Here is a 14569-nt window from a genome sequence, read left to right on the forward strand (position 1 = left end):
AAACAAGTGTCAGCTCATCTCAATTGCTTTTGGGACAAGCTGCAAACTCGGGAGAAGTAAAAGGGACAGCAAACAGTATCTAAAGGCTACTTGAAGCATCTGAAAATGTAAGATATTCTGAATACGGTAAAGTGGGATATATTAAATATTTCTGTTGTCAGCTGATCGCAGGAGCTCTATTACACCATATTAGAGGAGCAGCTCATCCGAAAATGGAATCGGCAAAGAGACAGAGCAAGGATAAAGGTAAGGTAGAAAGGTTTTCATCTGATAGAATTAGACATAGCGGAAAAAAGACAGGAAAAGGACTGTAAATCTATGTGAATGAGCAAGGATGATAAATCATCCATCCATCCATCCATTTTCCAACCCGCAGAATCCGAACACAGGGTCACGGGGTTCTGCTGGAGCCAATCCCAGCCAACACAGGGCACAAGGCAGGAAACAATCCTGGGCAGGGTGCCAACCCCACCGCAGGATGATAAATCATGCATATTAAAATTAAAACTAAAATGTGTTTTTCTGACATTGAAATTCCTCCACATTACTGCTTAGTAAGTTACATCATCCTGATTAATGCCTATATTCCTCCCATGGCAAACAGGGACTCACCAAATAAAATGATTCAGTTACCAAAATTCTAATGATGAGCCACTCTGAACCTGCAGTTATACGTGGTGACTTCAACCAAGAGACTTTGGAAGGAATGAAGACAAACTTCCATTTGTATATGTCACTCATGGACATTATGGACAGTATATTTCATTCATGGACACAAGAAAATGGGCCATAACCACAATCTTATTCATCTCACTTCCACGTACAAGCCCATTATTAGATGACAACAGTTCTCTGATTATCCAAGCCAGAATTTCTTGTGTGTGCTTGTAGTGTTGTTGTTCATTATAATATGTATATTTTTGAGTTTCTGTAAAACTAGAGGATAAATTATCTATCTATCTATCTATCTATCTATCTATCTATCTATCTATCTATCTATCTATCTATCTATCTATCTATCTATCTATCTATCTATCTATCTATCTATCTATCTATCTATCTATCTATCTATCTATCTATCTATCATATAGTGCATTTTTTTTCTATCTCTCTCTCTCTCTAGTTTACAATTTTGAGATGCCCTAAATAACCTCCTGTACAATTCATCATATCTCAGATGAATTTCATCATATCTTAAAATACTACCATGTATATTAAAATCACAATGTTATAGGAAGTCATTTTGAAATATCCTGAAATGCAGTTATTTTAAAATAGCTTGAAATGCATTTGAGATATCCTAAAATGCACCAAACATTATTCAAGTTATCTCACAATGAATTTTGAGGCATTGTAAAATGAATTTAGGATATCTCAAAGATATCTTAAAATAGACATTAGATAACTATAATTCATTTTAAGGTTTCTAAAATGTATTTTGATGCATCTCAAATTGCTCAGTCAGCTTTTCTTACTTTTAAAGATTGGTATGAAAAAAGGAACAAACTAGCTAGCAAAACAGACCTGAGTGCCGAGCCAAGTATTAAAGTATGAGGCTGCTGTTAAGAGGCAAACAGGAGTGTGTTTACTGTTTCAATATATATATATATATATAATATGTCATGCCTTGAGCCCTGTGTTGGCTGGGATTGGCTCCATCGGATCCCCGTGACCCTGTGGTTGGGATGTAGCCGGTTGGATGGATATATAAAATATATATATATATATTTTAATTTAATTCAGGTGCACTTAGGATTTCTTGTGCATAACAAGCTCAGTCTACTGTGTAACTTATTTAAGTTAAGTAGCACAGTTGGTGGGCATGGTAATAGCACAGAATGCTTGGCTCCAAAGGCCCTATTTGGGCTGAAAAGCCTTCTTTTGTTTTGTTTGCATGTGCTATAATGTTGGATATCTGGTTTACGTAGCAGTTTAGAGATAAAGTATTTTATTATCTTGCAACAACAAGTTGCAATGGTATGAAGGCAAGTGTGACTGCCATTAACTGTTGGCGGTGATGAGGAGGTCTCTATTTACTACATATTTTTGTTTTACTTGTCAAACTCTTCTGAGACAGCACTCTCTTCAATCAGCTTCATGACAATCTATAAGAATAGCGCTGTATCAATTGTACACATTTGCTATCTCCAAATAAAACGCAAAGTTTGCATTAACCTCTGCCTATATACGTATCTAGATTGTATGCACCCTACAGTGTCACTCTAATAATGAAAACAAAAGCAACAGATATATTAGAAGTGTCATAGCCAGAGGCTAATCAGCACTCCAGCATTGCAGTTGGTCATTTTCAGTTTAGTGGGCAGAAAGGCTTTTAAATTGTTTCCATTAAACACTATACAATGTGTGCCTATGATTGCACTTTGAATGAGATGTGTTCCTGAAGCAGAACTCTAGAGCAGCAGTTTAAGTTGTGCTAATAAAAGAAAACTAAGGTCTATTAAAACACAGTGCTTGCTGGAGAGCACTCATCTATCACAAGATCTAATGGCCATAGTTAAGCGTCTTTTGAAGTTTTAATGAGATAAAGAAAATTTAGGGGCCATAAACCAAACAAAGAGTGCTGCCAGAAAGCAAATACTGGGATATATGCCACCCAGCTACAGGAATTCAATGCACTGTTTTATTCTTTTAATTTTGCCCCAAAACCTTTTTACAGCTCTCCTACTCGTAGATATTTATAATATTCCTGCCTTTGTGAGGCATTCTTAGCAAAATGATGCTACATTTGGCAGGTTTAAACACTGTAAGCTGCCATGCAATGTCATCCCAAACACAACTCACTAAACAAAGTTTTTACAATATGTATGGGTACTGTCTGTAGCACTGCCACATGGATTTGGTTGGTAGCAGCAGAACTTTAGGTGTGTCTTCAGTTCAGTGCACATATCTTATAACAGGTCGACCAACATGAATTGTTACTGCAGTTTAACCCATTTTGTTTGATGTGACGAGGAGCAAAAGGCAGAGAGGCATTACATCTTTGCCTTCTTCCACATTGCAAGTCTTCTGAACATTTCTTTCCAGAGTCAGAAGAGGATATTTATGGCTCTCCAGATGAGCTCATTTCAGTTTTGGTAATGCCTGTTAATTTATCTTTTTCTCAACAACAAATATATTTATTTCCATAGGACATTTTCATGCAAGGGATACAGTATATAACTCAAGGTGCTATAAAAAATGTCAAAGAAAAAGTTGCAAAAAAAAAAAATATATATAAATAAATAAGAATCTACATTTTCAAACTTTACACTAATCATATGCCAGCTACAACAGGAAAAACCTGAACATTTTTCCAATTTTAAGGATCAGTGTTCAGAGATTTTGCCAGATATAACACTCAGGTTACTATTCTTTATTAAGAATCTAAATCTCGCTTTCAGGAGTTTAGATGCCACCATACAGATTTTAGATTTTTTTTAGCGCCACTGTTAATTTGGAAAGAGTTACTGAAATCTTGAACTAATTGAAATATAGTGCAATAATAAGCTTAGAAATAAGTTTTCAAAACTTTCTTTGCTTAATTTCTACTGACTGTACATTGCTCAGGTTTTGATAGGAAGGCTTTACAAATCTGCTTTGTTCCTGGAATCATTATGTGTGGTAGTACATATAGTTGCGATCAGGACTGTTCACAAATGAAAATGACTAAATGCGAGTATTGAAGTGTACTAACAGATACAAATCTTTGTAATAAATTAAATGTTGCAGTGTCCAGCATCTCAGTTGAAATTAGCAGCCTGTGCAGAAGCAACCAGTTTCATGATCATGACAAGATGCATGTCATAACAAAATCATTTTTCTTTAAAATTCCACTCTTATTGCTGTTTGAGGATTGCTCTTAATAGGGTATAGTAGAAAGCTGCATAATTAAACATTTTCTCATAGTAACAATTTTTGAAAATGTAACATTCATCATTAAAACATTCTAGATTTTCAGGGTTCATAGTCACACCATATTTTTTATGGCCCACTGTATGAGTCATTATTGTCAGCTCAGCCTGCTAACAAAAGCGTTTACCAACTACTGTACTAGGCACACAAGGCTCTAAGGATCACTGACAAATATAAACCCCTCTAATACATACATTAAATTCACAAGATAAAGAGGGAGTAGCTGAAAGAATATTACATGTTTAAGTCAAACAAGACATCTTTGAATTTGGCAGACACAGAGGAAGTAATAACATTTTATTGTCAATAATACTGAGGAACTATGCTGTTATTTTGCATTAACCCCAAACAAGCTTTGTATGCCTTCACAAATTATTGAAAGAAAAAATAAGCAAATCACATTCTCCTATGAAATCCTCTTCAAAATATAACAAAATCTTCATAAGTCACTCTTGCTTGTTCCCCTGACAGTGAACTATACTGAATATGGTTCTTCATCATTCAGATAGTAAAACATCAGTGTATGTGGATCTATGAGGGATTCAAGGGAGTCCTAAACATAATTCTGTACGTACAAATTCTGTTTCAAATGTTAAACATAGTTATCTTTATCAAAAGAAAGACATTTTTGTAAATAGATTTTCTGATTATGCAATAAAAATTACTATAATTTTAACAAGGATATTAATACTTTTGTAGATGAAAACAAAAACTATATGTAAAATAGGATGGACTGAGAAGACCGGAAACAGATTCATATTACTTAATTTTAAAGATACACACTGGCTTAGTTTCATTACCTTCAAACCTGTGATAGAGAGACACTTAGTTCAGTATCTCCCTATCTGTGCCTGTAACCTAAAGTTAAGCTACTTTCCATCATAACCGTTGCCTCTCTGTGTATTGTAACTTGTCCCATTTTGAATTTCTGAGAAAATATTTTACTCCATCTCTTATCAAAATGTCATTCAGTTTGCATTTTGGAGTTGTAGTCTGAACCTCCTTCTCATCTGCTCTACTTAACATTTTTAAAGATATGATTTGTACCCGTACCTGTGTGTATGTTATTGTTCTTTCATTGCAGAGCTGCTATTAAGTGGTGTATCCCCAATTATACACTGTCAATGTGAACACTTCTCTGCCTGTGACATTTAGACTTGACCTGTCATCTTTCTCTTGTCAAAAGTCAATATACACACCTGACTGATGCTGCATTTGAGCTCTGTCCTCTCAACCTCCCAGGCAGCCTTTGCTTTTGCAAATTGCTGAGTCAGCTCTTGGGAGCTCCGTCTCTCCTCCTGGAGCTCCATACACATGTCCCGCACAGCCTCCTTAAGGTCCGCGAAGGAACTGCTGAGTTCGCTAACCTGCACATAAATAGCTGTTGGTCAGAAACTCTGTTTTAACCTTTTCAGTAATAATATACAGTGTCTAAGGAATATACACTACTTAACAACAATCAAATAAAACAGAAGATACTTAAAACATATCCAGTATATGGAAAGGTTTATAGAAAATTATATTAACAGAGCAGAACCTCAATTATCCAGACTTGACAAACAATACAGAATTTCAAACTAAAATGCAAGCTTGGGCACTATGTACTGTATTCAGTTTACTCGCAATTCAAATCAATTCTGCTCAAAAGTAATAATTTACAGGCAAAATGCACACTTATAACTGGCATGTACAACTGTATCTATTATTTGTGCTTATCATATGCAACAGTCATGTTAAACAAAGTTTCATTCACAATTTTTTCTTTTAGCCCTATATTTGAATTTCTAGTGTAACGGCCTACAGATGCTATCTGCCCTTAACTTTGTGATAGATAGATAGATAGATAGATAGATAGATAGATAGATAGATAGATAGATAGATAGATAGATAGATAGATAGATAGATAGATAGATAGATAGATAGATACTTTATTAATCCCAATGGGAAATTCACAGTATGTATGTCATCCCTCACACACTGGATTTGAGGAGGTAGCATTACATATAAAATAGCATCATATAAGTACTCTGCAATCCTGCAAAACCACCAGCAAAACAATTTCAGTGCCAGAAATTTCACATAAAGGTGTTTGCAGGTTTGATGTCAATTTCACAAGTGCCCAAAAGCAGGGCATAAATGCATTTCATTAGTTGATACTTAGCACTCCAGGACATGAGAGCATAGAAACAGAGGTGATGAGTAAAGGAAAGCTAGCCTGTGTTTTCTATTAACCTATTTAACATTACATTTTTTCTCAAAAGTAAATGTAAAAAGCATTTTGTTTTTTTATTAAATCTCATCTTTCTACTGTAAAATGTTCAAAACACTGAAAGTACCAAGTCAGAAGTATAAAAGTATAATAATTATACAAATAATAATACTGATGAATAATAATAATAATAACAATAATAATATGAAATGAATAACAATAATAATGATGATGACGTTAACATCATATACACAGTTAAAATATGTGTTTTGTGTGGTGTATGTTTAAAGGAGAAAGCTGCTTAGGTGTACGGTCATTTACCCAACACTGTTCAGTATAACGGTTCGCCACAACAAAAATTTTTTTGAAATAACTTCAGGTAAGTAAGTGGATTTTTGCTGTCAACATTCTATTTTACTCCTGGTTACCCCACAGAATCAAAATGAGGTGATGCTGGTTTATTTCAAGCAGGATCAACGGGAACCCAAATGCGAGCGTCACTTTCCGATTCATCAGAATCGATTTTAGTTTCACTGTCGGTTTCAATTTCACTGCGTACAGACAGATTTATTTCATCATCACTGCTAATGAGAGACTCTTCAATATCACTGCTCATATCACTGTCAAAAGTGTGCATCAACTGGGCTGCTGAAAAACGTTTCTTATGAGACGGCAGTATGATGCTAGGAGAAGATGTATCTACACTGTTGCTCGGTTAATGCTCGGGCCTGACGCTTACATAAGACACGCCTAGACCCGAGCATCACTCAGGCTGTGAAAAGATTATTAAAAGTGTTAGGCCCGAGTATTCCTGTGTAGACGTGTCTCACCTAAGTGTTACACCCAAGGATTACTGAGGCTGTAAATGTGCTAACAGCGTTGGCCGGTGTCTTGTGTGACCCAAATGGCAACTAATTGAGTTTAGCTTCAGGCTGTAAACATTTCTGCTCCAGTAAGCTCAAGATTTGAGGGGGGAAACATGGCTGAACCCAGTAAAGAGAGTGAGAGCAAGCAATATCAAAGCCCTCAGTTTGCAGCATTTCACATAACAGATTGATCCTACAGTGTACCTGTTTGCAGCTTTTCTCTGGAATGTTGTTTGTTCTCTCCAGCACTAATGAATTCTGGGATGGATCATCAGCTGTCACTGTCTTGTTATCAACTTGGTGAGAAGCCAAGTCCTCCTGGTGGATAAGCATATACAGATCTTTCACACTTTTAACCTGTGAAGCAAAAATTTTGGTTGCTTATTTGTTATGGGTAAAACAACAATGTGATAAATGTTAAAATTTCTTTCTTTTCTAAATGGACCCTAGTGGCAGCAAGAAGGCTGTAAAGCTTTGAGGTTTCCTTTGGCTACATCTGAGGTTGCAGAGTTGACTGCCTCTGATCTGCAAAGTAACAAAGACAGGCTGGCATTTGTAAGTCACAGTCTGAAGAGCACCGTCAAATGACCGTCTGGTTTTGTTCCAGATCATTTAAGTGGAAGCAAGACAAAAAGAAATAGGAAACAGAAAGGAACAAGCAATTAAAAGGTGTAATAGCACATACTGTGCATCCCATTGTCTGCTTCTTTAACAAAAATGCTTACAACAATGTAACTTTAGCCAAGTTAAAACAGCATGTAAATGCCTAAGTTTAAAAACAGCTGTAAACAAATGTTTGTTTTTGTCTTTTCAACATTACTAATCTACTCAATAAGATTGTGACTCTTTTGCACAGAAAATGAATTAAACTAAAAGCTCAATCATTTTGATGTTCATCCATTATAACAATGCTCTTCAGAGCCATTCTCATTTTAAATTAGAACATTCACCACCACTAACTTGTAAAAAAAAAAAAAAAAAAAAAAAACTTGAAGTAAGTTGGCCACTATTTTTTAAAATCAGTTTAGTCTGAACTGTGTACTGATTAGGCAGCTCATCTACACTTCAGTCCACAATCACTTATTCACTGAGTTAAGCGCCCAGTCATGCAGGTCTACCTTAAATGACTAGATGCTGCCTTTTAGAACATAATAACCAACCGCACTGCACTCTATATGGGGAAAAAAGGTGTTACTGCAAGCAGGAATGAAAGTGACAGTATTTAGGTGTTTCAAAAATAAAATGGACATGTAGTGCAATTTGACAGTAATATTGTATATACAAAATCATATCAGTAATCCAAATGACATGTATTCCAACTATCCATCCATGATGAAAACCACTTAATTCAGTGCAGGGTAGCCTAGGAGCTGAACTCTTTCACAGTAAGAGTGAACAAAAGACAGAAAGGGGACATCAGTTCATTACAGGGGACACATCTGCATTCGCACATACACGGTCAATTTAGAGTCACCGGTTCACCTTAACACTCGCACCTCTGGGATATGGGAGAAAAAGTGGAGTACATGGCAGAGAAAAGTCATCCTGCTCTGGGGACAACGTGCAAGTGCCTTACAGACAATTCCAGGATCAACTACTGTATGGTTAAACTTAATTAAAACAAAACCTAATGTTAAGCAGAACACTGTCACTGTCAAACCACAGGTTGGAGGAGAGGAAAGAACTCAACATTGGTGATGGACTGAAGGGTTGTTTTTTTTTCTTCTTCTTCTTTCATGAATATTCTTTTCCATAATGCAATATCCCCCACACCACAGTTTGTGATGAAGACAGAACCTGACTGTGACTGTGAGAAAAATGTATTTAAAACATATGAGGAAATGCAAGATTCATATTTAAGTATTTCAGTAATAAATATTTTGAAGTCTTTCCAAGCTAAGCTATAACTTAGGCCTAAGTAGCAGTAAAAACTGGTGTCATTGCCATGGCTGTTTACATCATTGTGTCCTTCAAGAGCACTGATAATAATTGCTGTGTGTCAAAAGCTCCCATGGTTACCAAGGGACATTCCCGCCCAGAATGTAAGTGCTCCCCCATGACAGCCTGCAAGAGACTATGACCAACATGCAGACAGCTCAGGAAGGCACATGAAGACAAAACAGCTGAGCACATTATACAAAGACCACATTTACAGAAAAAAATAATAAAATTTGCTGCAGGGTATATCAAGATGCCAGAACAGGAAGCTTGCACTGTATATGTAATTCCTAGTTGATGTGGAGTTTGGGTAGAATTTGCTGTTCTCCCATAGGATGTTTTTTATTTTAAAATGGCATTGGTATCTGTTTGGTTTGAGAGTTTGTATTCCTCCACTCTGTCTGGGGCATATTTCACCATTGCATTCGTTTTACTGATATAAACAAGTGAATCAAGAATGTAGTAAAATACCTGCATTCACTTATATACTATAATATAATTCAGTAATTGTTTATTTGAACATTGAACCTAATTATTTATCCATTGCAATAAACCTATTTTTATATGATTGCATTTGCAAAAGGTAGTAAAAATGAAATAAGAAAACAGATCGACTATGATGCAAACTAAGTCAATGTAGGATCGTTTTGAACGATTGATGTCAATAAACCCCTTATACCTCAAGGAAGCCCTGCTCTTCATTATCCAGCTTCTTGCCCAGGCGCCACTGTTTAAGGAACCACCTGAGCTTAAGGTTGAGCAGGAGGATATTCTTCTTCACTTGTTGTGACTCTTGCACTATCAAATTCCTCTCTTGACTCCAGAATTTCTGCTCCAGACGCGTCTGCAAGCTGAGGCTCTGAAACTCAAAGTCTCGCCGCACTAAGGCCTTCTGTTGCTCCTCTTTCAGCTAAAGGAAAGAGACCATAGTATAAATCAAAACAGCACACATTATTATTGTATACTTTCCATTTTTAAAGCTTATATTTTATTTTTTTATCCCTGGTTTGCCCTTTTTTTGATTTGGATGCTCCAGTCCCTGGGAACCCTGATGGCTGTTGTCTTGTTCTAACCAAGTTCTCTGTCAGAGACTAATCACTGGTGTTGCCAAAGAAGGTATCCTTGTGATGTCTCTTGGTACTCAGAATAATGTGAAGAAAATTGCACTTACAAAAAATAAAAAATAAAAAAGGAATAACACACAACGTAAGTGAACTACAAGAAAGAAAACAATGTACAAAAGAATGATAATACATGAAAACCTGTGGCCTCTCTGGGTCTCTTTTTAACAGGCCTGATGCTTTTCTGTCAGTTTGGATTGCTAATCCACCTGCTCATATTTCAAGCACACTCTTGTCATCAGCTATCGCTCTACCTCTCTCTGTCTCTGTCAATGACCCTGGCCTCTATATTCTGCCAGTGAAACTTTGCTCCAGTTCTTCTTTAATCTCCAGATTTAATAGAGTCTCTAACTGAGGCAGTCTTAAGCCACCAAGACATGTTCTTTAAATTGATGGGTCTCTGAAGCAGCTTTCACTTTTCCTTTAGTTTTAATTTTTTTTTTAAAGGGACAAGACAGTCTCACTCCTATATGTTTGTGGCTATGTGCTACCCCTTAGCAGTACAGTAAGCCCTCCTCCATCGCGGGGGTTGCGTTCCAGAGCCACCCGCGAAATAAGAAAATCCGCGAAGTAGAAACCATATGTTTATATGGTTATTTTTATATTGTCATGCTTGGGTCACAGATTTGCGCAGAAACACAGGAGGTTGTAGAGAGACAAGAACGTTATTCAAACACTGCAAACAAACATTTGTCTCTTTTTCAAAAGTTTAAACTGTGCTCCATGACAAGACAGAGATGACAGTTCTGTCTCACAATTAAAAGAATGCAAACGTATCTTCCTCTTCAAAGGAGTGTGCGTCAGGAGCACACTGTCAGAAAGACAGAGGAAAGCAAACAAATCAATAGGGCTGTTTGGCTTTTAAGTATGCGAAGCACCGCCGGTACAAAGCTGTTGAAGGCGGCAGCTCACACCCCCTCCGTCAGGAGCAGAGAGAGAGAGAGAGAGAGAGAGAAAGAGAGAGAGAGAGAGAGAGAGAGAGAGACAGAGAAAAACAAACAGTCAAAAATCAATACGTGCCCTTCGAGCTTTTAAGTATGTGAAGCACCGTGCAGCATGTTGCTTCAGGAAGCAGCTGCACAGAAGATAGCAACGTGAAGATAATCTTTCAGCATTTTTAGACGAGCGTCCGTATCGTCTAGGTGTGCGAACAGCCCCCCTGCGAACAGCCCCTACGTCAGGATCAGAGAAAGTCAGCGCAAGAGAGAGAGAGAGAGAAAAGTAAGTTGGGTAGCTTCTCAGCCATCTGCCAATAGCGTCCCTTGTATGAAATCAACTGGGCAAACCAACTGAGGAAGCATGTACCAGAAATTAAAAGACCCATTGTCCTCAGAAATCCACGAACCAACAAAAAATCCGCGATATATATTTAAATATGCTTACATATAAAATCTGCGATAGAGTGAAGCCGCGAAAGGTGAAGCGCAATATAGCGAGGGATCACTGTATATCAGAATTGCTCTTTCTTTATATCTATCCTTCCTGACCTCATCCTGAAATGTGCAAACCTGCTTAGCCTCCATTGCTAGGAACCTTGAGCCGCCACCTGTAAACCAGAACTTCTTGCCAACTCTCCATGGTTTCTCACTCTAATCTTTTAGGGAAAATACTTCTCTGTCATTTGCTGATTTATGTGTCGTCTTGGTTTCTTGGGAGAATCTCCTCAGACTCCTTCCTAGTTATCTAACTCTAAACTTATGCTGATGCCCCTGCCTGTTCTACTTCTTCAACACCATACTTAACTGGAAATATTGCCCTCAGTAGCCCCTGTCTTCCCACAATGCTTGTAAAATCTATCCCTCTAAATCTATCCTTGCCAATGTGGGTTTTTGTCTTTGGTGATTAACTCTCTCTGTCCATAACCACCATGCAATGTCTTTGTCCCTTGTAGCCCTTTACCAGCCCTGCACCCTCAAATTCTGTGTTTAACTGTACAACATGTCTTGCTCTTAGTCTGTAGTCAGTTACTGCCTACTACACAAGTTTTTTTTAAACTCCTGTCTAAGATTTTTTCTGTTTAAAAGATTATAGATAATATTTTTCACTTTGTTAAAAGCAGGCAAATAAACTTCAGCAGAAGTAAATTGTTGTGTGCACACTGAGGAATACAGAGGACATGGTGAGAGCCAAAAGGGACTGAGAGACAATCATTAAGATCCCAAGTGATGTAGTCAGACAGGCAAGGGTAAAAAAGACGAAGAAAACAAAAATAATCCGAGCGGCAAATTGAAGGGGAAAACTAAAAAGAGTGTGTCTTGAAACAAAGTCAAGTCAAAAGCCAGAACAAACCTCTCTTATTGTTTCTTGAAGCTTTGCTACTGAGACCCCTAACAAAGACTTTCTTTATCCACTAGTGGATAACATCGTGTGTAAATTCCGCTGTATTAATACATAGCAAATATTACGTCACTGATGCGACAAGATGGGACACGTAAGCACAAAGGTTAAAAAATATTAACATTGTTAAAAACAACACTGAGCACAAAGTAAAAAATAAATCACAAAATAATAAAAGGGATGCAGAAAAACATGTATATAATTAATGGAAAATAATAAAAAATACCTATTATTACAATGTTCACACACATGGTAATATACCCTACAGAAAAAAACTCTGAGGGTTTAGGATAAGTCACAAACGTCCAATATTCTAGTAAATAAAAATATGCTAATGCCTGTGAAACAGCACAAATCTGTTTATCCTGAGTAGGAATGTTGGAAAACTGAATACAGTGATCCCTCGCTATATCGCGCTTCGCCTTTCGCGGCTTCACTCCATCGCGGATTTTATATGTAAGCATATTTAAATATATATCGCGGATTTTTCGCTGCTTCGCGGGTTTCTGCGGACAATAGGTCTTTTAATTTCTGGTACATGCTTCCTCAGTTGGTTTGCCCAGTTGATTTCATACAAGGGACGCTATTGGCAGATGGCTGAAAAGCTATCCAGCTTACTTTCTCTCTCTCTCTCTCTCTCTCTTGCGCTGACGTAGGGGGGTGTGAGCAGGGGGGCTGTGTGCAGCTGCTTCCTGAAGGACAGGCTGCAAGGAGCTTCGCATACTTAAAAGCTCAAAGGGCACGTATTGATTTTTTTTATCTGTCTCTCGCTATCTCTCTCTCTCTCTCTCTCTCTCTCTCTCTCTCTCTCTCTCTCTTCCTGCTCCTGACAGAGGGGGTGTGAGCTGCCGCCTTCAACAGCTTTGTACCGGCGGTGCTTCGCATACTTAAAAGCCGTATTGATTTTTTTTTTGACTGCTTGCTTTGCACTCCTTTGAAAAGGAAGATATGTTTGCATTCTTTTAATTGTGAGACAGAACTGTCATCTCTGTCTTGTCATGGAGCACAGTTTAAACTTTTGAAAAAGAGACAAATGTTTGTTTGCAGTGTTTGAATAACGTTCCTGTCTCTCTACAACCTCCTGTGTTTCTGCGCAAATCTGTGACCCAAGCATGACATTCTAAAAATAACCATATAAACATATGGTTTCTACTTTGCGGATTTTCCTACTTCGCGGGTGGCTCTGGAACGCAACCCCCGCGATGGAGGAGGGATTACTGTAACCAAAATTTTGTTTTATAATTTTCTAACCAGAACCTTCCTTTAAAAATGAATTTACTAAGTGTCTGAACACAGAACTATAATATCTTCGGCACCTCAATTGGAAAGTATTAAGTTTTTGAGATCTTTAATAGTGAATAAGGATTGAGAAATACCAGGTGTATACCCATATTCTTAATTCTAAATAAATTCAGATGCTGAAAAACAAATAAAAAAAACAACATTTGCCATGACCCCATCCATTCATCCTGACACAGCAGCATTGGGAACAGGACTGAAACCCACCTCAACAGTCACACTCATGCTCACTCATACAGGACCAATTTAAAATCATCAATCTGTCTACTGGCTGTTCAAAAAAGTAAACAAACCCCCCCCAGCTTTAAAGCTGTCATGGTACTCTGCTATTTTTGTACAAACCTGTGTGATCCTCTGAGCAAAGCATTCGACATCTTCTCTGTATTTCTGCCTCTCCTGAGACAGCTGCTCTTGCAGGATTTGGATACTCTCTTTTGCCTCGTAGAGAAGTGACTGCAACTCTTTGATCTGTTCTGATGGCCGCTTAAAAAATAAAAGAAGAACACAATTTCAGCAATGAAATAATTAATGGGAAGGAAAATCAGAAGTTCCAATCGCAACACAGTATTTTGTCTTTATTGTGTTAGCAAAATTTACCACCTTTACAACTCTAGTCTGCTTTGGATACCTGTGGTTTCATGTTCAGGAGATACATACTAGGGTCCACCTGATTAGCAGCTGATAACACAAATTAAATGGGTGGGATTATATCTACAAAACAGATCTCATGCTCATTAGACAGACAGTCATGTCCCACAGCATGACTTGCACATGCAGTTCAAACAAGATCATGTTTACTGGTTTAGAAAGGGAACAATACATGCTAAGCCTGAATCAAATCATATTAGAGTGTGAATGTTAAAGTAACTTTGTTTTTTAGTAGATGG

At 37.4% G+C, this 14569-nt stretch overlaps 1 protein-coding gene across 3 annotated transcripts in view; it reads right to left on the bottom strand.

The window, feature by feature from the left end:
• The window catches only part of soga1 (suppressor of glucose, autophagy associated 1), a 144262-nt gene that overhangs the window by 27331 nt on the left and 102362 nt on the right, over nt 1-14569 (bottom strand). For 2 of the 3 annotated variants that reach the window (XM_028811785.2, XM_028811784.2), the window contains exons 7-10: nt 14025-14165; nt 9605-9835; nt 7192-7344; nt 5112-5279 (exon numbers count right to left, since the gene is read on the bottom strand). In XM_028811785.2, the coding sequence (XP_028667618.2) occupies nt 5112-5279; nt 7192-7344; nt 9605-9835; nt 14025-14165 (693 nt within the window). The remainder of the gene's footprint in view (nt 1-5111; nt 5280-7191; nt 7345-9604; nt 9836-14024; nt 14166-14569) is intronic. The other variant, XM_028811786.2, reaches the window with a different exon arrangement.

Source organism: Erpetoichthys calabaricus, chromosome 10, assembly GCF_900747795.2.
Source record: "Erpetoichthys calabaricus chromosome 10, fErpCal1.3, whole genome shotgun sequence".
NCBI classification, from domain to species: domain Eukaryota; kingdom Metazoa; phylum Chordata; class Cladistia; order Polypteriformes; family Polypteridae; genus Erpetoichthys; species Erpetoichthys calabaricus.